The following is a 26557-nucleotide window of genomic DNA, read 5'->3' on the forward strand; positions in this document are numbered from 1 at the left end:
CAGAACCTTTTCAAATTTTGTTGGCCAACCCATCTAGCCATTTGGTGAATGCCGGGCTCAGTGAGATAGCCTGTGCCAAAAAGGTAAGGTTGAGAATCATCAGAGAGACACCTGAAATCCACCTGTGGCTTCCATATGCACTTGTGCACATGTGTACACATATACACAGTCACACACCACACACAGAGACTCACACACACACAGTCACACGCCACACACAGATACTCTCTCTCTCTCTCTCTCTCTCTCTCTCTCTCTCTCTCTCACACACACACACACACACACACACAACACACACACCACACACACACACACAGACATAGTCACACACCCGCACAGAGACACTCACAGACACAGTCACACACACAGTCATAAACACACACACACACACACACACACACACACACACACACACACACACACACAAAGTCTGAAATAATATAACATGGATCAGAGAAGAGGAGAGAGTACTTGTAATAGTAGATATTTTTTGGAGAATTTTATTTCAATTTCATATGTGCATATATACATTCTAATTTTAATTTATATACATAAGTGTGTCTATTTTATCTCTTAAGAGTGGCAGAAAGGTTTCTAAATCTTTGTTGTGTTTTACATACCCAAACCTCTCTAACTTGAGTAAGACATAAAAGCTAAGACAGTCTCAGTTAGCTCAGTCCTTGGACAGAATAGCTGAGACTAGAAGCAGGATTCGTTGTGGTTTCATCAGACCACACTGGAAGCTAAGACTGAACACAGGAAATAGAGGTAAAGTGCCTGTTAAGTGACAGATGGAGACACCCAGCAGTGTCTGTAATGAAGACACCACACACTCAACCCCAAGTACACAGATGCTCTTGGGCCTCCAAATCTCCTGGGAAGACAAGGGCAGTTTTAGAATCCCATGTTTAGAAGCTGCTCTTGATGTTGACCAGTTTGGGGAGACCTGTACAGTGGCTGGAGCTTTCTTCCCATGAGAGAGGAAGTCGGTTGAAAAGGCTTTCTGGGTGTATGAACTTTCTTTCAGCTGAGCACTCTTAAGAACCACTGTACTTTAGAATAATCCCACCCATTTCTTTTACCCTTGATATGATTCCACAGCAGTGAAACACATGAGAAGCTCTTTAATTAAGGGCCATTATCTACATTTCTATACGGCTGGAACAGGAGGCAAGTGGCGGAGTTGGTTTGTTTCCAGTCACTCTCTGTGCAGATTATAGCTCCTAATCCTCTTTCCTCCAGCTCCTACTTGAGTCAGACACCTAATGTGAGTTGCTTATGTTTCTCCATTATACATTACTTTGGCATCTATGTCTCCGAGACGTACTGTATTTAACATTTGTATGTAGTTGAAAGTTCATTTCTGAAGGCTTCATAAGGACCTTGGTTTCTAATTAAATGTTAGCATGATAAATATTAACTGTGCATAATTAAGGAATATTCAGAATTAATCTATGATTTTTTTCTCCTATTTTTTTTTCATTCTCCATGTTGAAGGTAAAATTCATCCTATACAAGGTTTGGGGAGAATGACTGTATAATTTGAATAAATACTTCCCTGAATAGCAATATTACTTTATATAGTTAATTATAGGATTTTAAATACTCGTGAGTTCCATTGTGCAAATCTGTGAATGTAATAAAACACTTTTGACATGCTAATCAAATAAAACAATATAAGATTTAATTATCCACTTTTAAAGGATTTTATGTGCTAGATTGTCTCTGCTAGAGTCCTCCAGGTAATTTAGGAATGTTAAAATCCTCTTAAATATTTTATTTTGCTCTTAAAGTGAAAAACAGCAGGTTTATATGCTCACTTGAAAAAAATCCTTCAAGGATGAACACTGTAAAGAAAAATTTAAAACCATTAAAATCTGTGTATCTCAGATAAAATTTCCTATCAACATTTTGCTGTGCATTCATGTGGACATGCTATTATATATGCATGGCAATAAACATATACTTAACTGCACATGAAAAGTCAAGGTATAATATAATAATCTGTTGCTTATCTATGAGGGCTGGATGCTGTTTTCTCTGCATTCTTTTGTGTTTCCATGTCATTTAATACAGATGTGCACACTGCCTTTTGGATAACTGATGACATCACATTCTGGTGTATTAGACACACTATGATTTAGCTAATCTCTTGTCAAAGTGTTAAATAGCACCTTTCCCCTCTCTTTTTTGTTAACATCTTTGTAAATTAGCCGTTTGGGCTTTGCCCAACTATCTCAAGACAAATTCTCAGTCTGGTCTTTGAGCCAAAGGGTAAACGATGACGCATGCAAACTATCCTCCACTCTCCCATCTCAGTCCTCCTTATAGCAGAGTAATGGAATTTCTTGCTTCCCTGGTTTTCCAGATGCATTTTGCCTTACACCTTGGGAATGGTCAGAGTATATGCCATATGTCAAAAATTGCTTCTATTTGATTACAAATAAAGCTTTACATATTTGTATACATAAATAAACATTGGCCACTAATATTTTCCTCTTTGGTCAGTTACTTCAATAATTTTATTGGAATGATAATCTTTTGTTCACCAGTAAGAGTTCTAAGAATAGTGAGATATTTCCATTTGAATTCTATTTTTTGACTATTATTTATTTATAAAACTGTTTTTATTTCTGTGAGAATTTCACACTGTATTTTAATTTTATTCACCCTCAACTTCTCCCTTTAACTCCCCCATTGGAAAGTAATTGGTCCCCAATAATCTCATAGGGAGTACCACTATTAGGAAGTGTGGCTTTGTTGGAGTAGGTATGGCCTTGTTGGAGGAAGTGTGTCACTGTGGGGGGTGGGCTTTGAAGTTTCCTATGCTCCAGATTCTGCCAAGTGTCTCAGTCGACATTCTGTTTCCTGGAAGATGTAGGACTCTCAGCTATCTCTCCAGCACATTGTCTGTCTGCACAATGCCTTATTCCCCACCATAATGATAATGGACTGAACCTCTGAAACTGTAAGTGAGCCACTCCAATTAAATGTTTTCTTTATAAGAGTTGCCATAGTCATGGTGTCTCTTCACAGCAATGAAAACCCTAAACAAGACAATCCCCATCTCCCTATCTTCAAGCTTCCTGTTTACTTAAAAGTATTTAATAACCCATTTACTCCAATATGTGCTGTTCATATTCTTCTGAGTGTAGGGCCATCCACTGGAACGTGGTCAACATACCAGGACATATATCCTTAAAGAAAATTGGTTCTCCCTTCCCCAGAAGCGATTAGCTGCCCAAAGCGCTTTAGTTATGGATGGGGGCTCACAAACGCCTTCCTACTCCATGCTTGAATGTTAACTGGCTTAATCTCGTTCAGGTCTTATGCAGGCAACAAGAGCTGTCGTGACCTCATAAGCAGTGGCTCTGACATGTCCAGAGTACACTGGTTTGTTCTGGTTCTTCCTTACTTCTGGCTTTTACAACCTACCCAGTCCCTTAGCCTTGGAGAGGGAATGATATAGAAGTCCCACTTGTGGTTATGACTCCACAGTCACTTATTTGTGCACCTTGACAAATTCTATGTTAATTGTTGGGCACTGCACAATGAAACTCCTCTAGTGAAGTCTGAGAGCTGCACTTACCCTGGCTCAGGACTCATCTGTCCCCTGGGTCTCTAGCAAGTTCTGGAGCTGCTGGGAGGTGTTTGTTATTTGATTTTAATTGTTCCTGTAGGGATTTTAAAATTTAAGTAAATGCCATTTGTTTTTCAAGGTTTACATTTTATTTATTTGTGTGATGTGTGATGTGTGTGTGATGTGTGATTTGTGTACTGCACACGTACATGCAGGTGCCCATGAATGCCAGAGGAGGGCGTGATATCCCCTGGAGGTGGGCTACAGGTAGTTGTGAGCCACCTGCCACAACCCAAATTTGGGTCCTCTGCAAGAGCAACAAGTGCTCTTAGTCTCTTTGTCATCTCACCAGTCATCATCATTTAAAATAAAACATATAAATGTATGATTTATAGTTCAATATTTTGTCCTATAGGTAAGAGTACTCCATCACGAAGTATTGGAGGAATCCCTATATTTTCTCATTATAGTCTTAAGGTTTAATTTTTTGATATGGTAATATTTGACCCATCTGAGATCTGTATTTAATAAGGTTAAAGAGAAGAGGCAAGGGTTGTTTTAACCCTGCTTGCCCGTGAGTTGACAGAATGCATGCCTATTTAGCCTTTTATTACTGATGTAAAATGGCTCATTTTACACCCCCCATACAGTTGAACCAATTTATCAACATATCACACCTCCTCTTAGCCACAAAGTCCAAGAAGTAGTGACTCATGGGATCTATTGTGTTGTAGTTTTTAGTTTCTGTGTGGTTGGGAATTGAGTTCAAGACCTTGCTCATGCTAAACAAGAATTCTGCCATCTAGCCAAAGCTCAGCACATCACCCATACTCATTTTGCATAAGAACAATTTTTCTCTGTGGCTTTTATACTGGCTTCCATGAGATAGCGATCACTTTGCTATTCCTTTTCAGGTTACGCGTCCATTTTTACACACTGACTCAAGCTGTGAAGTCCTGGAATGTTACTCAACTGGGGCTGGATGATATTTTTAAGGATTATAAATATTAAAGGAAAATTGGCACTTTCGTAGTACTAGGTACTCTCATTAAAGACAAAAAGTATGTTTCTTGATGGATTTAAGTGTTCTTTTATGCGTTTCAATAACATTTAAAATTTCTTCATGTAGGTCTTGACCATTTTTAAGGCTTTTTAGTAATATTTAAAGTCTTTGGTTGTTGAAGAACTTAATCTCTTTCATAACATTTATATTTAAATTAACCAAATATAAGCTTTTGGCTTTTGTTTATTTGTCTTATATGCAGACACTTTAGGGAACACTTGGCATGTGTATGCCATCTTTCAGTTGATTTTAACTTTCTAAAGCCTCACTAAATGGAATCTGGCTGGGGAACCTCTTTATTGTAGGGTGTGACTTAAAAGAATTCAGTCAAAGCATGACAGTGTTTATAGAATATAATTTGTACACTGTAGCTAGCCTTTCTCTGTTCCACCAGCCCGCTCCCAAATCATGACACAAAGATTTATTATTAATCTTATGAAAGCTTGGCTGATAGCTTAGGCTTGTTTCTAACTTGCTCTTATAACTTAAATTAACCCATATTTTAAAATCGACATTCTTTTACATAGCTTGGTTACCTTTATGTTGTAATGCCCATGCTGCTTGCTCTGTGTCCTCTGGCATCTCCCCCTTCTTCCCAGCATCCTCTCTGCCATGAAAATCCCACCCAGCTATTGGCCGTTCATCTTTTTATTACACCAATCTGAGTGACACAACTCCACAGTGTACAGAAAGATTATTCCATAACAGTACACCGAGGGCAGACTATGGTCTGGCTGCCATTCCTGAAATATGTTAGGTAAGTGGGCTAACATGTGTGGGCAGGCACTCTTATGAGATTGCCCAGAGTTGGGAGATATCATTTAATATGCCGTTGGTTAATCTCTGATGTCAACTATTTGTGAATTCTGTATTATTTATGGAGACAGGAGAAAGGCTGAATTTTCAATTGAGCTTGAAGCATACATAGTCCCTTGTTCTGGTGGCAAGGGACATGTGAAGAGAAGTACATTAAATTGCCTTTAAGTAGATGGTTAAGAATTTGTGAATTCAGGGACTGTTAACTTTTTGTTTTGCAGCCATCCAAATAAAATATAACTTCTTGCCCTGAGCAATTCTACTGTCTCCTTGGAATTTACCCATTTCATCCACCAACTCATTTATACCCCTTTACCCCATAAATAGGTGTAAGGTGGTGTCTCAGTGCCACCTGGTGGTCACCTGGGGAACCATGTGAACTATCCCCAGTTCCCTTAGTTCTTGGTGAACTAGAGATTGTATTGGTTGGTTAAATTAAAGGCAGGCCCATAACCACATTTAGTGGAGGAACTACATTCAGACTTATGGCAAGATCAGTTTAATCATGAGGTCCCATCAGTGCCAATGTATTTTTTTTTGGGGGGTCATTTTTATTTAAACTTTTTCCAGATATTTGTTTTTGTAGCTTGCTGCTGAGACAGTTCTACATAAAACAAATAAATCCTTTCTCATATTTTCTTTTTCTTTATATTTTCCTTTCCCCCGGATTCTTTCTTCCTGGCTCATTTTCCTTTCTCCTTTCTTTTCTGAATTTATTCCTCTGGTTTTTTCTTTTCTCAGAGTACAGTATTTTATTACAGATCTTGATTTTCCTTTAGAACTATTGTATAGTTATTTTTGTAATCTAAATGCAGAAACAGTCTAGAACCAGAAGCATTTTCTACAGAGGCTATCAAATAGGTAAGTACACATGTATGTAACTACACAAAAGAACAATGGGAATAGGAATATATGAGATAGATTGTCAAAAAAATATCTCTTTCTCATAAAACTTCTCAGGAGCTGTTTGGTAACTACAGTCCTAAAGTGTTAAATCAGACAGGATGTGCCAGCAAGAAGCAAATTATGACATGGTGTGTCTGTCATCCTTGGTTGACCATTATAGAAGAGAGGAGACAATACACAGGAGGTTCACTTTTTTAATACAATTTTTAAATTTAAATTAGAAACAATCTTCTTTTACGTGTCAATTCCAGTTCCCTCTCCCTCCCCTCTTCCCCTGCTCCCCACATACCCCCTATCTCATCCCCTTTCTGCTCCCCAGGGAGGGTGAGGCCTTCCATGGGGGAATCTTTAAAGTCTGTCACATCATTTGGAATAGGGCCTAGGCCTTCCCCCGTGTGTCTAGGCTGAGAGAGTATCCTTCTATGTGGAATGGGCTCCAAAAGTCCATTTTTACACTAGGGATAAATACTGATCCACTACCAGAGGCCCCATAGACTGTCCAGGCTTCCTAACTGACACCCATGTTCAGGGGGTCTGGGTCTGTCCTATGCTGGTTTCTCAGTTATAGGTCTGGGGTCCATGAGTTCCCCCTTGTTCAGGTCAGGTGGGTTTCTCCAGCCTGGTCTTGTCCCCTTTGCTCAACACTACAGGAGGTTCACTTAAATTTGAATTTCAGATAAACATTGTTGTAGTTTGAGTATGAAATGTCCCCCACAGGTTCATGTGTCATGTGCTTATTCGCCAGAAGGTGGCACTGTTTCAAGAAGTTCTTGAAACTTCAGGAGGTGGGACCTAGTTTGAGGAACTAGATCATTGGAACATGCTTTTGAAGGTTGTACCTAGTCTCCTGTCACTTCCCTGTTACTCTTCTTCTTGGCTCACGTGAAGGGAATAGTTCCAACCTCTATTGTACTTTTTTCTTTCTAAACAAGTTCTTTAAGAACTTCATACAATGGATTTTATCATGCTCACCCCGTTACCCAGCTCCTTCCAGATCTACCCCTTTCCTACCCAGTCAACATTGTGTCCCCTTTTTACTTTTAACCCATGGAGTCTGAATTGTGCTGCCTATATATTCTTGTCTATGTGGACTTCCTCTGGGTCATGGTTGATCTACTAGATAGAGGTATTTAGAAAACTGACTCTCCCTCTCTCAGCAGCTGCCAATTGCCAATAGCTCTTTAGCTAGGAGTGGAGCTATCTGAGCACCTCCCTACAGCCCTAGTGAGAATTTGTCTGGCTGGAGCTTGCACAGATCCTTTGCATACTATCACAACTGTTGTGAGCTCATATATGGCAACATCCTTCTAATTCCAGAAGACCACCAATGGCTTCAAATCTTCCTGCTCCCTCTTCTTTAATGATCCCCATAATAGCAGACTCTCTGCTAAGGCCTATCTAGCCACAAGTTCTTGGCCCTAATAATTATGCCAGGTATGCGTTTTAACTGGTGGAACTGGCACTGAGTATAATCAGAAGTTGATTGGTTACTCCCATGACGTACATGCCACATGTTTTATCCAGACTAGTCGTTAATATGGTTCTTTAAAGCTTATAGATGGGTATGATTGATGGTTATCCCCCCCTTTTGGTAGTGTGCATAATACCCTCAACACTATGAAAGCTAGCCAGTAGGCATGAAGCTTTCAGATGAGTACCTGCTTGATTTATCCACATTGTTGTTATTCTTTATTTCTTAGGAAAACCATCCTTTGTCTTTTTTTAATCTTTTGGGGAGCCAAAACATGGTTCTAACTTCAGTTGATAAGCCTGTGGTTGTGGCGAATTCTTACTATGAATTGGAGAGGCAAAGCTTGTGAATACCTAAGTCCCCGGAAGGCACAGAAAATCCCTTTTTTACTTATTGTGGCTACAGCCTTCCCTTTGCTCTTCATAATTTTACTTGGTGCTGCTTTCAAAACATTTTGTCTATTTGATTTATTGCTATATACTCAATATTTAAGTCAGTGCCTGGAATATAGGAACAGCTCCATTAATATGGTCAAGCCTTTGTATTGTGATCTCTCCATCAGTAGACGAAGCCAACCACAGATTACATGCTGAATGGTTAGGCCTAAAAAAACTGTATCTTTCCTGACAAGTACAGACTGGCCTTTTTGCCAGTATTCCCAATACACTATGGCAACTATCTACAGTTGTTTATATCCAACTAGGTATTATAAGTCATCTAGACATGATTTGAGTCTCTCTCTCTGTGTAAGTAGATTATGTGATATTCACTTAGGGGATTTGAACAATTTTGGTTTCTGGGGACCTTAGAGCCAATTTCAGAAACTCTCATGCTTATTGAAGGAATGAAGAGCTAGATATTCATGGTGAGTAAGCAAATCTGACTTGTTTATTTTTACTGTATCTCTGTTTTGCAAACAATGTAGAAATGCTAATTTTCATCAAAAAAGAGCATAACCTTGAACTTCTGTGGGATAACTTTAAGCATCAGGGGTGTTAGCAGGTTTGTTTTGTTTTGTTTTCTACCAACTGAGAAATTTCAGAAAAGGAGCTGTTGGTTGGTAAGCTGACAACCCTTTCTTACATACTTTTGTAGTGGATCTTCCGTACACATAACAGGAGCAAAACACCACTAGAATGACAAGCTTTTCTCAAGACCATTAAATATATAGGGAACAATTCCAAACATTTACAAGTATTAAGCCTTTAGTCAAACATCTCACCGCGCATGTTTTGTCTGTCTGCCTTGTCCCTTCGGCATTGTAAATCCCTGGTAAAAGAAACGCAGACCTATTCATTATCTCTCTAGAAGCAAACAGAGGGAACACTGCCTCAGCCTTCTGAGAACTATCCCTTTCTTGTGGATCATCTCAGACTGGAGCACACGGCAAACTGCTTTTAATTTCAAATATTGTTCCTCTGATGCCATCGTTTTGTGAGAATTTTATGGGGATAACAAAATAATCACTTCCTACTCCTGCTTTCATTTCCAAATTCTGAGAGTCCTCAAATGGCTCACAAATCGGCAATCTTAAGGGGATACCCCTGCTCTGCTGCAAAGGGGACATTGGAAAGATTTAAAAGCTGGCCAGAATTAAGACTGTAGAGATGAGGGGGCCTATAGTATCAGCCTGACTGACCTTTACTGAGCTGGGAAGATGTTTGCACATGAGGAGTGATGTCTTAACCGTGCCTAGTTTGAATGGTGAGAGTTTGATGGGGAGAGTGCAGGCATTTCATCTTTATCTCCCTGGCTGCATAGGTGGTCAAAACCTACAAGGTGTAAGTAAAACATGGGCTAACTCTACCAAACGGTATTTGAAACTTGGCAGTACCTCCGTCCGACTGAATGACCTGGAATAAAACAGGTAGGGTACGAGAGAGCTCCACTTTACCTTTCTGCAAAATGCAAGTAATGGTCCCACTGGGCTGTTGTGAGGATTGCTACCAGGGCCTGGCTGGTAGCACTTCCCGGGTGGCCAGTGATGATTGTATTCAGTTCTTATCTTTCCATCTCTCCGCTAGGTACCTTGGGATCACGAGACCCCTCACATACCCTGTGAGGCAGAATGGCAGGTGCATGGCCAAAATGATTCTGTCGGTCTGGCTTCTCTCAGCTTCCATCACCTTACCTCCGCTCTTCGGATGGGCTCAGAATGTAAACGATGACAAAGTGTGCTTGATCAGCCAGGATTTTGGCTACACGATCTACTCCACCGCCGTGGCGTTTTATATCCCCATGTCGGTCATGCTGTTCATGTACTATCAGATTTACAAGGCCGCCAGGAAGAGCGCGGCCAAACACAAGTTCCCAGGCTTCCCGCGCTCGCAGCCGGAGAGCTCCATCTCCCTGAATGGTGTGGTGAAGCTCCAGAAGGAGGTGGAAGAGTGCGCAAACCTTTCGAGACTGCTCAAACACGAAAGGAAAAACATCTCCATCTTCAAGAGGGAACAGAAAGCAGCCACCACCTTGGGGATCATCGTGGGAGCCTTCACAGTGTGCTGGCTGCCGTTTTTCCTCTTGTCCACAGCAAGGCCCTTTATCTGTGGCACCGCCTGCAGCTGCATCCCGCTGTGGGTAGAGAGGACATGTCTGTGGCTGGGCTATGCAAACTCTCTCATTAACCCTTTTATATATGCCTTCTTCAACCGGGACCTGAGGACCACCTACCGCAGCCTACTCCAGTGCCAGTACAGGAATATCAACCGGAAGCTCTCTGCAGCAGGCATGCACGAGGCCCTGAAACTTGCTGAGAGGCCTGAGAAATCCGAGTTTGTGCTGTAAGGTCATTTGTCACTACCATCCTTTATGTCCCCCCACCCCTTTTCGTGCAGCTTCTTGAATGTTGGGGAAAGCTCCCTGAATCAGTGGTTAGCTTATTTTCTACCAGAGAAAGGTGTGAATTCGGAATACCTCCATTCACTCACATTGAGGTTAAAAACAAAACAAAACAAAACAAAACAAAAAACAAAAAAACAACAATAAAAAAACCCAAGATAGGTAGGTATTTGAAAGGGAAGGGCAGATTGGTTGTCCGATGTATTTCAGTTCGTATGACTGGCGGTGGCCCGGAAGATGATGTTCTCCATTTCTTTCATCATAAATGACAGCTAACGTTTGTCCATCCCTGTATCCGAATTCCTATGATATTAGCATTTTAATTGCCTTTGTACTTCCATGTGGCGAAACGGTTTTTTTTTTTTTTTGTTTTGTTTTGTTTTGTTTTGTTTTGTTTTGTTTTTGTGATCTCATAGTTCCCAGAGAATCGCGTCTTTTGAGGAAGAAATGCCTCTTTTGGTTTTTCTGGTTTGGAACTACATCCATATATAGGAGATGGCATGCTGGGACAAGACAGGGTAGTGCTTCCTGTCTTGGTATCCAGGAACTTAATTCCTGTCATAGCTGTCCAGTTTTTGACATTGTCTGGAAGATGTTCCTGACACTCCAAGGGATAATGGGAGTTGAGATCTGAAAATGTACTACAAAGGGCTGATGGTGATAAGGACTTGGGAGTTTTATAAGTAACTCACATACTACAAGTAACTCACCTATTGCTGCAGAGGTGAAAGGCAGATGAACAGATAAAATGAAGACTTTTTTATTTTTAAGAAAAGGTTATGTAGAGGGGATTCGATGGATGAAATCATAGAAAGTTCTGGTGGAGGAGATGTCCTTGTGCACTGAGGAATGGGAGTAGGAAAGAATAGAGCAGAGAAGGTTGGAGGGAAGCTTTATCTTGGAGGGACCTTCCCTGTCAGCTTGCCTGGGCAAGTGGCGTGTCTTATAATTATGTCCCAACTGAGTCTATATCCCACATAATCTCAATCCTAGGACCAACGTCTTTCAAATACTAGAGAGCATTTGTCTTAGAATGGGAAGTTGGGAGAGTATAGCAGTTCCGGTTCTTGAACTGGGGTTAGTATCACTGTGTTCACTTCTACTTCAAATGTGTGTATTCTGTTGTACATTTGAAATCATTCACAATACAAAAGGCAGCATTTAAAACAATTAGCATGTGACATCAGCTTCTAGAACACTCAGTGTAAGCAACCCCCCCCCCAGGATCTTTCAAATCTAGATGACCCCACTGAATGAGTATTCCTCTTCTCCTCCACCCCCCGGCCGCCCCACTTTGAAATTCTTAAGGAAGGAGCTATGTTTTAGATTTTAGTTTGCATAATCTATGCCAGTGCTTGACAGTTGTAGAATACCAATGGCAGGAGCTCTCCTGCTACCCAGTTCTCAGGGGATTAATTTGTGGCTCTGAGTAATTGATATAGGATAATTGACTTATGATCACATAGATGTGGAATGAATAATCTCAGGGCATGTGCCCTTAATCATCATGTAATTCCACTTGTCAGATGAATTTAGTCTGAGATAGTGGAGAACTACTGAATACTGGAGCTATGTGTGCTATGTGTGGGCTATGTGTGCTATGAAGACACCTAGGATGCTGTCTTTACTCTAAATGAGCCAAGTTTGTTAGACATGCTGTACGGTAGGAGGGTCCCATCTGGACAGAATCCTAGTTATTTCTCAAATACAGGAAATAAAGCCAGGCCATTGATAAGAGTTGGACTGGATGTTGTTAAGGTGAACTGATGAAAACTATAGATTTCTGGATAAAATAGCTTTGTATTAGTGAGTAGGGGAAAGTGAGGGAGTAGATGAGTAACTCATTTTTGTTGGTGTACTTCTGAATCCCTTGGAAGCAGTTATTTCTTGGTACAAGTAGTTAGGTTATTTTGCCTGGCACCAGGATTGTTTGGCCAGAAAGAGGAGAGTGTGTTGGTTTCATTTCTTAGGAGTAACTCAATGTGGATTATGTTTGAGGAAAACCTTTGGAAATGGTGTGGAGGGCAGATGACAGGAGGGCTCGTTCAGTAGCCAGTATGCAAACTAGGAGAGTGCTGATGATGTCCTAATCATAGCTTTATTTGATATCTCTGGAGACTTGAGGATAATTTTACTGATTAGTCTATCTAATAAACTCGCAGATATTTCAGGTATAAGAATAGTAATTTTAAAAACATGATGCAAACAGGTTTCCCTGTTTGAAATAATAATAGCACACATTGACTAAGGTTCTATTCTCAGCCACTACACTGAGAACTCCGTGGGATTAATACTATGGAAACTTCAAAACTTTACAATGAGCTAGTTTTCTCCATTTCCATTTTGAAGATGATAAAACAAGAGCTTGGTGAGATCAAGTCATTTCCCCACGGTCCTTCAGATGAGATTGATAGAGTTGGATTTCAGCCCAGGAAGCCTGTGTTCAGAAGTGCTTTTAGTTTCATGCTACTGTACCCTTTACAAAAATAAATTTGCTCAAATAAAGCACAAGGATGCTTGCCTGTCTGTCCTTAGATAGTGTGGAGGCTTGGGTGTTGTTTCCTGTTAGTCCCAGACAAGGGCCAGCAGACTTATATGGTGAGGGACCAAACAGTTTTTTAAGCGTTTGAAAGCCATATGGTTCTGTTGAAACTACTCATCTTTGCTACTGTCATCCATTTAAGTAAACAAGAGGACATGGGTATGTACCAACAAAACTTAATTTACGGAAGAGATGGCCAGCTGGATTTGGCCCACAAGCACTAGTCTGTTGTCCCTTGATTTAAGAGAGAATTACTGTGCCTAATTACATCTCTCTCAGTTTGAATTTATAACCATGTTAGATATGCAAATAAGATAAGATGGTTGGCCTAAAAATATCCATCAACTTTAGGATGTATTTACTGTTAGAACTATTGTATGCTCATATAGCAGCCATTTTTGAACTCTATACCAGGTAGTTTTGTTATCAGCACCAATGTGAGAATATTCATTTTCAGTTTTTTTTGATGCCTGGTACACACTATGGTAGATACATAAAATGTGACATCATTGTTGCTGTTGTTCATGTATTTCTATAGAAAGTATATACATATAGAATTCCAGAAACATATACTTTGTGACCATATACAAGTCCAGAAACATACTTTTGTGATCTGAATGTTTGTGTTTCCCCCCAAATTTATATGTCGAAATATAGACTCAAATGCAGCCATATCAAAAGGTGGGGACTGTATGACTAGAGTGACTAGTGACTCTAGTGACTAGGTCATGAGGGCCCTTATAAAAGGGAACAGAGGGAATTGGCTTATGAAGGAGACAGAGAGTCTCACAGATGCAAATTTACTGGTTCAACAGCTATGGACTTTCTAGTTTCCAGGAATAAGGGACATTCTCATAAACTATCACTTTATGATATTTCATTATAATGGCCAGAATCTACCACAGCACATGCACACTCAGCTTTGTTGTATAATGATGAAAGTCACAGGCAGAAGCCATGTCACTCAATGGAGAAGAAAGTAACTTAGCAAGTGCTTACATGAATCCTATCAGATAAGACTTCCTAACAGGCGAATCTTTGAGGCTATTTAATGCATTTATAATTAACAGTGAACAGAGAAGCACTCCAGGTAAAAGGGACATTTGTGTAGAGTCACTAATGTAGGAGCTAATGCAAAGGACAGACCAGCCAGAGCAGAGATCTTGACAAATTTCCAGAGTGAGAAAACAGTTGGAGATCAGAGTAGAAATGTCATAGAAATTGTTACTAATGATTTATGCCAGCCCCAAGGATTTGGACTTTAAGCATAGGCAACAGATTCTCAATTCAGAGGAATTGTTACCTCTTCTCCTGGGAATGATTGGCAATGTCTGGAGATATTTTTGGTTGTCATTACTGGAGTATGCCTGGATGTGAACTGTCGTCTCCTAGGTTTAGGTCAGGGAAGTTGCCAGCTATCCTACAATGTGTACAAAAGCCTCCAGCAGAAAAGAAGTTTGGAAGCTCTGACGTTGATGTAGTAAGTCATTCATCTCTTCTGTAGCTAGTGGACAGAGCCATCAAAATAGGGGCACTGGTTCAGTGACACTGTGTAGGAAGACACAGAAGGTAGAGTTCCTTCACTGGTATTACCCGAAACACTGAGTGGCTTTCTGTGTATGAGATACAGCACCAGGCATGGCATGGGTAGAAAGATTGTGTAACAGTGTTCACCTCTGGAAGTTGACACTCCTGTCAGTTTAAGTGCCCTTGAGGTTAGTGACACTTGAGTGTAAAAGACATCTTCGACCAAAGTTAGAACTTGCCTGGTTCACACTGCACAGTTACATTCAAGCAAACACTAATTGGAAAGCTGCTAATTGATTTGATGTGACATATGTTGCTTTTAAGTCTCATGTTTTTCTAACTTGTTTGATATTATTATCTTGGGTGACATGTCTGAATGATGATGTAATCAGTCATTGTGGTCTCCAGAAGAGTGACAAAAGACATGCAACCCACAGCTCAGAGCAATGGAGAGATCTTAGACTCCTCCCACTTTTTCAGCTTCCTCACACATCTGGTGGCCCACCTGAGGACTTTGGGAAATTCCCTATAACTTCTCCTGCCTTTTGCTTCCTATCTGGCTGGTTGGGTTTGGGTGTGTGTTATTTGGCTTCTTGCTTGGTCTTCTTGACTCCATTATGTTTTCTCCTACACCTCAGTTTCCTTCTTTCTCTGTGTGATCAATCTAGACTGTATGTTGTCACTTCCAAATATTTACCCATCTCTTCCCATTTTCTTAATTAGCAAAACCAGAGCCTTAGGAGTCCATCAGGCACTCGAGAATTTTCCTTGGGGTAACGGAGTGAATACAGGGGAAAAGGCTGTGAATACTGTTGCACTGGTAATTTTAATTCACTACTATCATTTTAATCTTTTCACTATTTCACAAGTTTGTAAATAAAGGCAATGACAAAATGTAACAATGTGACTTGACACAAGCAAGGATCTTCTCTTTCTCTTTAATGAATGATTCTGCTCATGAACTTGAACTGCCACAAATTGCTTTTAAGTATCATGTCCACAAGGACCATGTTCTTTGGCAACATTTATGAGCAGTACTGAAAAGGAGTTTCTAAAATACTTTGCTCTAAAAGAATATCATGGAATTGTTTTGAAGCAGCTGTTCCTTTCCATCTCCTCTCTTCTCCTTGGTGATGGTATTGTCTTCCTCTTCAAAGGACCTCTTCTAATCCCCCATCAATTGCAGTGGGTCTTAGCAGTGACTCATCGCAGAATAACCTTGGGTTTCTGCCATGAATTCTGTCAATTTGCTGCTCCAGGCTTTAGGCTGCAGCTTTGGAATTCAACCTTATTGCATGCTTTCTTTGTAGAAAGGGGTAATTTAAAAGAAATGAAGTAAATTACATCCCAGGGGAAACTGGAAAGAAACATCAAGGCCCCTGCAACCCTGGGTGTCTGTGATGGGACCCTGTCTTAATGACAGAAGCAAAAAAAGAGTTTGCTATTCCCTGGACATACACCTCACAGTGACATTTTCTTCACATAACATGTCCCATTGCCTGAAGTTCAAGTTCAGTGCTTTGCCTTTATTCAATAATCAACTAGTAATGACAATAGTGTCTTCGTTCCATGTTTTACAGTTATCCAGAGTTTAATTATCTTAAAGCAGGAAGGGTGTTGGTCTATGTAGTGTTTTATGTAATGCTGAGGATCAAAGTCAGGAGCCTCAACATGCTACACACTCACCCACTGAGCCCTTGCTCTGTCCTCTTCCACCACGTTCTTTTGTGTTTGTTTTTCTTTAGCTGGTAACAAATACAAGTAGCACAATGTAAAATCAAACAGCACAGAAAAGTATACAGTAAAAACAAGGCTTGAGGGGTGTTCTTAGGAAGATTATTTACATGTCAAGATCATGAAAGAAGTGATATCAAGGTGGTAGGGTTTAATAAGAAGAGATGTAGGGGGAGGGCTTGGGATAGGAGTTGCTCAGTGCTGAAGGCCAGGCCAGTCCAGTGACAGCTGGAGGCCAAGGGACCTGGAACATGTCTTCAGTGATATCAGAAAGTTGAGTGAGTTGGGGCGATTCCAGGGAGCCAGGTAGGTTTTTGACAGGAGTGATCCTGGGCTATAGTGGGCGTGGTGGACAGAGGGCCTAGCAATAGCAGAAGGAGTGTGTGTTATAAAGCTAATGAAGATGGGAGGTCTCTGCCCTGGGGGAGACTCTACCAGGAAGATAGCATTGATTCTAGGAGAGAAGCTAATGGTATCCGAGCAGTCTGGGACCTGGAATCGCTAAATCATCCCTCTGGCTAGCAGGTGGGTGGTGAGGAAAGATGAGCTCAGGAGATGGTGCTGGACAGGGGGAATTCAGTAGAGTTTAGGAACTGGCGGGGGCAAAACTGAGTTAGAGGATGTTGAGTATGTTCCTTCCACTTGGTGGGAAGAGCCTAGGGTCCCAGGCTAGAATTGTATCCAGAGCTTCATTAGTTGAGGACACAGTTGTTTTCTTTCTCCACTCCAGCCCATGAAATTTGGACTTGGTTGAAATACAGCAATTTTTCCCAGATAGTACTGTGTGAGGTTGAGGGTCGAAGCCAGAGATTGTGACTTATGGAGAAGTGGATTCTATCAGCAGGAAAATTCAACCATCGCCACACTTACATGAGAGACTGGGCTGAGAAGGGAAGTTCAGATAAATGGATTCAGATATAGGGGCAGTGTAAGAGGGACAGGAGGCTAAACTGAAGCAAAGTCCTGGGCTTGTGACCTTGACCAGCTCCTAAACGGAGTGTTTTTGTGGTAAGTCAAGGCCTGTGAAAATATGGCATTGTGGGAGTGTGGGTCTATCTTAGGGGAATGGATACTGTCTCAGTTGTTGGCTTAAACTTTTCTATGGCCTGTCTAGAAGACAGGCCGGGAGGGAGCAGGATTCTGGTTTCTGGGAAGGTCAGTTCCTAGGCCATATCTTTCTAAGTTTGAAGTGGGTGATGATTTTCAGTGGAAGTAATGTGTGTGTGTGTGTGTGTGTGTGTGTGTGTGTGTGTGTGTGTGTGTGTGGGTGTGGGTGTGTGTGGGTGGGTGTGTGTGGGTGTGAGTGTGTGTGGGTGTGAGTGTGTGTAAGAGAGAAGGGGGAGACAGACAGAGAAAGTACTCTGTACTTTGATCATTCTTATTCTTTCTTGACCCTCTTTGGCTAAATGCATCTTTCTTTTCAAACCCCCATGAACCCACTTTCATATTTGTTTTGTGTGTGTGTGTGTGTGTGTGACCCACTGCATTTAATTGGTGTTGCTTTATTGAGCATTGGTGAGGGGATATTTCCGTTAGAAAGGGCTACTTTCCAGTGGCTATGCAACTTCTCCCCCAGCAACCATTAAACCTTATAAGTCCCTCCCCACTCCTGATGGGATGTTAATGGACCCAGTCTTGTGCAGGTGACTGCCACTTCTGGGAGTTTATGAATGCAGTAGCCATGCCATGTCCAGAGGATGCGTTTCATAGCCACTTCCCCCATCTTCCTGCTTTTATATTCCCTCTTTCTCTTATTCTTTCCTGTTCCTCGAGCTTAGAAAGAGTGATATAGGTGTATCACTTAGGGCTGGGCATTCAGTGACCAGTTATTCCCAGCACTTTGACTGATCGAGTCTCTAACCATTGTTCTCCCAGAAAACAGAAGTTTTTCTGACCCAGGCTGAGAGTAGCCATGACCTTTTGATCAGGTTTACAGGAATGAATTCCCTCCTGTAGAGCAAATCTAATCAGAGGGTGTTTGGTTAGCTCCATAGCCATCATGCCACTGTATCACCAGCTGGCACATCTAGTTTGGTAGGTGGATACTGTAGAATGAAGGATTTATAAGTAGGCAAGACTGTTGATGACTTTTCTTCACCATCAGACTGTGTTGTATCTTTTGGCAGTATGAAAGCTAGCCATCCAAAAGGAATTTTTCAGGTCAGTTCCTTTTTCATTTCAACCAAAGTATGTGGTGTCTTCCGCACAGTCTTATCACCTAGCTTTGGGAAGCAACCACGGAAATGGCAGTAGTCTGAATTGCTTGGTGTCTCTCAGGCTTCCCAACCCAAACCTCACAGAGATGTACCCTACATTGGCACTGGGATTTTCATTTAATAATTTACAGCTTCTTGGAGCAGCTATCTACACCTATGCAGCATACCTTTCTTCAAACTCTTTTTTTTAAAATTGTATTTTAATTAGCTTACAAAATAGATTTCAGTGTGGCTTTTAAATACATCTTTCGTTTGGGTTTAGCCTCCCTACACTCCTTCCTCCCCCATTCCACCTCATCCTTACTTAATCTTTCCAGCCTTGATAATGCCTCCTCTATTTTTCATACTCATTATTCTTTGAGCAGTCGTTATTTTCAAGTAGGGGGAAGGTTATACTATATTGTAAAGATTTTAAGTTCTTTTTGAAAGCAAAGCCATTTTTGGATACATCTATATTATAAAAGATTTCTAAATGCTTATTTGGGGCTCATTCTCAAATATATGACTATGGGCTTGGTAACTTACCCAACTTTTGACACATTACATTTTCTTCCCCATTAGAGAGGCTCATGAAACCTTACAAGTCCCCAATGGTTGAAATCACTGACTGCCATAATAAAGAAAAACAAAATCCACCCACCACAATATAAAACCCACACTTATGGTCTACCTAATTTTCTTGTCTTTGTCTCTTTTATAGACAAAACTCTGACCACTGTAGAGATAAAGGTCACGATACATGATCCAGAGTGGAATGCAGGAGATGAAATAGTGCAAAACAGATGGAAACAACGAAACCATTGGCTGAGACTTCAAAATGGAACATGGCTTCTGTCTTCTTGGCATGGCTGAAATATAACAGGGGGTGATCTGTTGTACAAAGTGTATTTTGGGGGAGATGGCGACTTCTTCCTTTTTCCCCTGTGGATCTGTGATATTGTGTTTAAATGAAAATAGCTCTCAGTGTCAGACAGCTATCTCAGCAGTAAGCACACTAACAGAGCTGGGTTCCTCGAGGGAAGCAGTTTCTGGTGCTTTCCACAAGTCCACATTCATGTGAGTAGGGGAAACTCCTAATGCACAACTCCCATGCTTCCAGTGTAGGCTTCGTGGTCACTTTTCGGGAGTCCTTCACGAGACAGTGCAATTCTGGGGTGTGATAGAAGGGTGTCTTTGCAAGCAAACTGCAGTAAGCATAGTGCTGAATGTGTTGCATGTCCATGTTAGAAAACAGAAACCTGTCATCAGCTAATACAAGTGATTCCCCAGAGCAGTGTCTGTCCAAAGCTTTTGTCAAATACTTTGGCTTTTCTGCAGGGTCCCTGTGACTTCCTACCAGTGTCCATCCACTGTTAAATCCCCTATCATTGTGGTGTAACTCAGGAACAGATCTCAGGATGGAAAGAGGCAGGAAACCGGAAGAAAGCTTTTTCTTGGGCTCACACTCCTGAAGGCTTCTGAGAGAGGATGGTAACTGGAGAAGAGTGAGCGCCACCTATCTGCATTGTATATTAACATGATTCTTGGCATGTTGTTTACTCTCATCTTCTACAAGGGTGCAAGGAGCCCACAGGGCCGTTCTATAACTGTGTGTTCTGAGGAAGGAGTTTGGCAATAGCATATCCATGAATGTTGGCGGTGCTTCCGGAGACAGCGTAAATATGTTCATCCAACTGGACTGTGTGAATCGAAGGTCACCTGGACCCCTGTTGTGAATACTCTAGAACACCATTCTGTTTCATGTAGAGAATTTGTCTCTGTGTTCTCTGTATCTTAAATCAAATGTGTGCCTGATGAATTCTGTCCTCTTACACCCTGCCCTCAATAAAAATGGTCAACATCAGGACAGGTAAGGAGACAGAATGGTTCTTTTGTGGATAGGACCCTTTAAATGGTACTATGTAGTGCTGTGGCTGAAGGAGATGGAAGGGCATAGATCAGAGAGTAACCATGTCTACAAGGGGGGAATGAATGCAAACCTTTATCTGATAAAAGAACTGAAAGAGAATTATTATTTTCCTACAACTAAGGAGGCTGTCCTCTCACAGGATAAATGAATTCCAACATGGATTATGGACTTCTTCCAGCTGTCACTGACGACGTTTATTATGAGACACAGGGAAGGGCCCCTTTCCTGTGAAGGAGAAATAGGCACCGTCCTTTCAAAGTGTGTACAAGTTTCTGAGCCGCAGATTTGCTAGAGTGACCGTATATACCTATATTCATAATTTAAATAACAATTATGTCAGATACATGTTGTTAAATTTGAAAATGTTTTATTACATTACATCAAATAAAGGTTATTTGTAGCTGTAATAAAGAAACATAAGCAATTGTTTTTAATAAAAGGTCTGATGTCATACATGTTACTCTACAAAGGATGGTAGGGGGCATACTCGGTGCTGGTGCTTGCTAAAACCCTAACAGCTACCTGGGAGTGGTGGCGCACACCTGTTACCTTAACACGCAGGAAGCGGAGGCGGGAGAACAGTCTGAAGATAGTATAAGTTTACATCTGGCGACACTGTCTAAAAACAGTAACAACAACAACAACAAAAACAAAACCTAACAATTAATTGACAGCTTTGCAATAAATTAAATTCCAATGTAGAAATTTATCCATTTAGTAGCTTTTAAATTTTAAATTAAAGGGTGTTTGTTTCATGATTTGATAAATACTGGGCTCTTGCTCCCATCAGGATTGGCAGTACTGAGAAGACAAAGATGGGAGTGGTATAGTCCTTACTCTGAAGGAATTTGTCATCAGGATGTTAGCAGCCATTTATCAGGTCATCAGTGCAGAACACAACACTGTAACAGGTTGCCAAGAGGGATGGTTTACTTTCTTTCAGGGCCTTGTGGCTAGTTAGTGGGATCAATTTAGACTTTGTATTTGTTTAATTTTCTTATTGCAACCTTCACTATTCAAACCAGCTCCTTATCCTGCCTGATCTTAATAACCAAGTGTTGAACTCTGTCTCATTGCAGCTTCAGGGGTTGGGGCTGGATCCCATTTATGCATTGCACTTTAGATGCATGGCAGGCAAATGGAAGGAAAACGTAGCAATTGAAAGGGAGAACATGTCTAATAATTAATCTTTCCTGTATGATGTAAATTGTCTCTGCCAAAGGCACAACTTTTGTTTTAACTAAGAACTGAGAGAAATGATTGAGGTAAACATTTTCCACATGGTTTATGGCTGTTTGAGCAAGAATGAGTGTGAGGATTAATCTCTTTTCTTACTTTGGGGGATGAGCTGTCATCTTCTGGCAAGGCTGAGCATTGGGAAGCCATGTTTGGGAAGCGAAGTACTTGTAAGAGACACCGAGTCACAATTGCCTCTGTGTTTAGTTTTAGTCAGTAAATATGGAACCTGGTACTCAGGCTTCTCCTGGGTTTGTTGGAAACTAGCTCAGACATAAGTTGATCAAGCACTTACAAGGTGCCTTGTCCATGAGATGCCTGTGTATGTATTTGATAATCATATTTTCATATAGTTTTATTAGGCTGATTGTGGGCATGAGCTCACCAATCTGAGTTAGAAATTTACATCATTTTTTTCAAATAGTTTGTGCAAATATAATAACTGTTTGAATTCCCACCTGGGGATGGCAGAAATTTTCCTTTCAGCATTTTAATTATTAACCAAGTTCTCAGTGGAATGGATACAGATGTTTGCAAGCCTTGAATTATTTTAAACAGTAGATGATTTTTTTTTTTCATGTCAGGACCTTTATGCATGGTCTTCCCCTCTGCCCGGGATATTCTTCTTATTTTCCATTATTCACTTGTCATGTGTCTTCATCACCAATATGCTGATTTGAATGAAAATGGACCCCTTAAGCTCATAGGGAGTGGCACTATTAGGAAGTGTGGCCTTTTTGGAGGAAGTGTGTCATTGGGGGTGGGCCTTGAGGTTTCAAATGCTCAAAACAGGCCCAGGGTCTCTGGTCCTGCCTCTTAGCTCCTTCTCTAGCACCGTGTGTGCCTGTGTGCTGCAAAGCTCCCTGCCACCGTGATGATAATGGACTAACCCTCTGAACTGTAAGCCAGCCCCAATGAAACGCCTTTCGTTATGAGTTGCTGTGGTCATGGTGTCTTTGCCTTGCAACAGAACACTAAGACAGCCAATATGCCCCTTTTATTGAGCAACATGGTGGGAACATATACATGGTAGACATGTACTGTATGTTTCTTGTTAGGAAGGGAGAAAAGTAGGAAGGGGGGAGGAAGAGGGAAGGGAAGAGGGGGAGGACTAGAGTTGATTTGGCACTTTTAATTATTTTTACAAGAAGAAGTGAGGAGACTTTCAATGCTGTGGCCTGCCCAATGAGGAGCAGGGAAGGAAATGCTGCTGAGTCTTCTGTGTACATCTCAGGGCAGAGCTACTGCCCAGGGCCACTTGTTTTTCATGACTTACTCATATCACGAGAGTGACCTTCTCTCAATTTTCTGCACTGGTGGAGCAGAGCTGTGTATGTGCTATGGCCCATATGTTGAAGCTTGTTTATCTACAGCTAGCCAGATGGTCTTTAACAGTATACATAGCAGCCATTTGGAAACTTCCAGTGGGTCAGCGCATTTTGAAAACACCCCAGCAATGCATATCATGATGCTGTTACTTGCTCCAAGCTTAGAGTGAGAAACTCCCTGTTCAACATTATGTGTAAATATTCAGCCTTTGAGAGCCAGCTCAGGGTGTCTAGTTCCCACAGACTGGGATTTATTTAACTGGTGGCTCTTTAAATTGGAATTGTCTAAATGTTAGAGGGAAAAGAGTTTGCTTGTTTCTTTCCTTTTTTTTCTTTCTTGTGGTACTAGAAAAGCATGATACTTTCCCTGAACATCCATCCCTAAAAACAATTTCTGGGGCTCAGTGTCTGAGAGAGCTTACTGCCCTTGTGGAGTATAGTGAGATATCCACCCCACTCACACCTGTAGCACTGACCACACCCATTTGGGTGTGGTCACAGGTGCAGACATGATGGAGTGTAGGCCTAGATCTGGGGTCCCCGACCCCAGTGCTCTCTCTTGCTTCTGGCAGGTCACAGAAGAGCATCTCTCTCTTGCTTCTGGGTGGGTCACAGAAGAGCAGCCTGTGCAGATCCTTAGAGCGGAAACCTGCGGTGGCCATCTGTTTCTTCTGTAAGTGACTTCTCCCTGAAAAAAATTATATTTAATATTAATACCTAGTGCCGTGAATCATTATCCATGCCACTGCAGGGGAAGACCCAGGTTCCATTCCCAGTACCCTCATGACAGCTTATACAACATTCTTTAATTATAGTTCTAGGGGATTTAATGCCCTCTTCTGGCCCTTGAGGGCACTGCATGAATATGGTGCACATACATACATACATACATACAAACATACATACATACAAACATACATACATACACTCATACATACACATAAAATAAAAATAAACAAATCTTTAAAAAGAATCGATTCACAAATATCATGAGGAAACTTGGATAAAGTTCCAGTTGGGTTACAACTTCACATAAAATAAAAATAAATAAATCTTTAAAAAGAATCGATTCACAAATATCATGAGGAAACTTGGATAAAGTTCCAGTTGGGTTACAACTTTTAAAATGTGCAGCTAACAGACGTGATGTGATCATCTACATAAACATAAATGAAGTGTGCAGTATGTCTGGTGGGAACTGGAAAGAGACATAGGTGTCAGGTGTCAGAAGTAGGTTTGGAGATCAAAGTTATGTTATAAAGGAATCACACCTGCACTATGGAGGGAAAGAACAGGTGGTAAGGAAGTATCTTTGATGTGTATTATGGAATACTTTTGGTGCCAAATTATCCTTCTTAATTATATCTTGATTAGGCTATTATTGAAATACTCTTTATTCCATGAATCCTCACGGTTTTGCAGTAGCAGAGGAAAACAGCTATAGATCTGAGTCTTGGATTATTCACCAAGGTGAGTCATACACCTGTAGGAAAATTACTAGATATTATAGCCACAGAGAATCACAGAGCTGAAGACTCTGCTGGTTGGTCTGATTCTACCTGCAGTCTGTAGTAAGGGAGAGACTGTTTTCCAGGAGCCATGTTTTGTCTGAATTTGTTTAAAGGAGAATCACATATACCATCACTTTGCCAACTGTCTTTGATGAAGTGTTATGTAGTTTTTTGGTTGAAGAATAAAACTGAATTCTAAGAAAACTGAACTAAAAGTACAATATAAACATATGGTTTTTAAAATTACTTTCAACAGACAAAAACACTTTATAGCAGATTTTATCAGAACAAACATTTTATATAGGGAAAGAAAAGAATCACAAAAATTGACCATTGTTTTCACTGAAAGTGAGCAGTGACTGGATTGTGATGGCCCAGTAGGTTCCCCTGTGTAGTGATTACTGTAGTGTAGTCATAGGTTGTATAGAACACTAAGTTTGCAAATCATTCTGGGATGAGACCATCCTAGCAGGCAAGGTTCAACTCAGCAGTATGGATAGAGAAACTGCTTACTTCAACCATGTTGGAAACATTATTGTGTTAGCTTGTCAACAACTGTAATCTCCCTGTGTTGTTGTTGTTATTATTATTATTCTTTCAATTTTACTTTTATTTTTGCTCACCCACAGTTAAGATGAATCCACAATGCTGTCTGGAAATCACTGAAAAGTATTTAATTTTAAGAATGAATGCATTAGCTAAATAACTCCCAAAGCAAAGAAAGAGTACATTTTGAGTATCATCAGGAGATTTTGAAGTTACAAGGTCATATTATTAGAAAGGTATCTCTAGTGTGGACTGATAAGTTTTTTTTAAATAGTTTATTTTTATTTTAATTGATGTTTTGCCTGCATGTATGTCTTATGAGAGTGTCAGATCTTGGAGTTACAGACAGTTGTGAGCTGTTATGTGGGTGCTGGGAATTGAACCCCAGTCCTCTGGAAGAGCCAGTGCTCTTAACCACTGAGCCATTTCTCCAGACTGGTAAATTTTATGTGACCAGCAAATGTGGGATGTGCTGTGTTTTGGGTCAGAAAGGTGAAGAGCAAGTGATTTAACATTAGAGAAGGGAACCACATAGGGAAGGGAAGCTTTAGTTAACGTGATGGGCTATATTTGAATGTTAGGTCAAAATTTTTCTTAAATAAATTCACAACAGGAAGAAATGGCAAGTCCCACATCATTGAGATTGCTTGCATCAAATACTTAATATTTGTATCAGTAATGGAGTCAATTAAAAGATCAATGCATCACATTTCTGTTTCCATAGCAAAGCAACTGACCAATGCCTGTCCTTGAAATGATTAGTTACTTGTGAAATACATGATGAACATTATCCATAGAGTGTGGGATGATGACATTGTGTAAGATGTAGACTTTCAGTTTTATGCATATTCTCTGACAATGATTAATAGCAACTTTGGGTTAAGAGTCTATTACTGATCAATTATTCTAGTAACCCTCCAAAGAGTTATCAGAAGTTATTGTTGTCTGTGTATGAGGGATGAGGGAACTGAGACTAAGGGAGTACAAGGACATTAGCTTGTATTTAGAAACACTGATCTCTCAGCTGGCAGATTCTTTTCATTGTATCTTCTCGCCTTTACCACAGAATGCATGTTGGTTACTGACTGCTGGATTTCCATTGCTGTGATAAATATCTGAGAGAAACAACTCAATAGGAGGAAAACTGTATTTGCCTCATGGTTATACAGACCATTGTCTATTTGTGGTCTATTTGTGCCACTATTTAAGGCCCAACATAATGCTGGGCACGGTAAAAAGAATGTAAGAAGGAACAAATGCCTGCCTTATGGCTGTCAGGAGAAAGAGTGCAAGCCAGAGTGAGAGAGACAGAGACAGAGACAGAGACAGAGATA

At 40.7% G+C, this 26557-nt stretch overlaps 1 protein-coding gene across 3 annotated transcripts in view; it reads left to right on the forward strand.

Moving 5' to 3' along the window:
- Htr7 (5-hydroxytryptamine receptor 7) overlaps positions 1-20536 on the forward strand; it is a 113180-nt gene extending 92644 nt beyond the window's left edge. For 2 of the 3 annotated variants that reach the window (XM_027406351.2, XM_027406349.2), the window contains exons 2-3: positions 9861-10616; positions 19394-20536. In XM_027406351.2, the coding sequence (XP_027262152.1) occupies positions 9916-10616; positions 19394-19436 (744 nt within the window). In that variant the 5' untranslated portion in view covers positions 9861-9915 and the 3' untranslated portion in view covers positions 19437-20536. Of the gene's footprint in view, positions 1-9860; positions 10617-15466; positions 15761-19393 lie in introns of those variants that run through there. The other variant, XM_027406352.2, reaches the window with a different exon arrangement.
- Positions 20537-26557: the final 6021 nt, after the last annotated feature.

Source organism: Cricetulus griseus, chromosome 3, assembly GCF_003668045.3.
Source record: "Cricetulus griseus strain 17A/GY chromosome 3, alternate assembly CriGri-PICRH-1.0, whole genome shotgun sequence".
In the NCBI taxonomy this organism is placed as follows: Eukaryota; Metazoa; Chordata; class Mammalia; order Rodentia; family Cricetidae; genus Cricetulus; species Cricetulus griseus.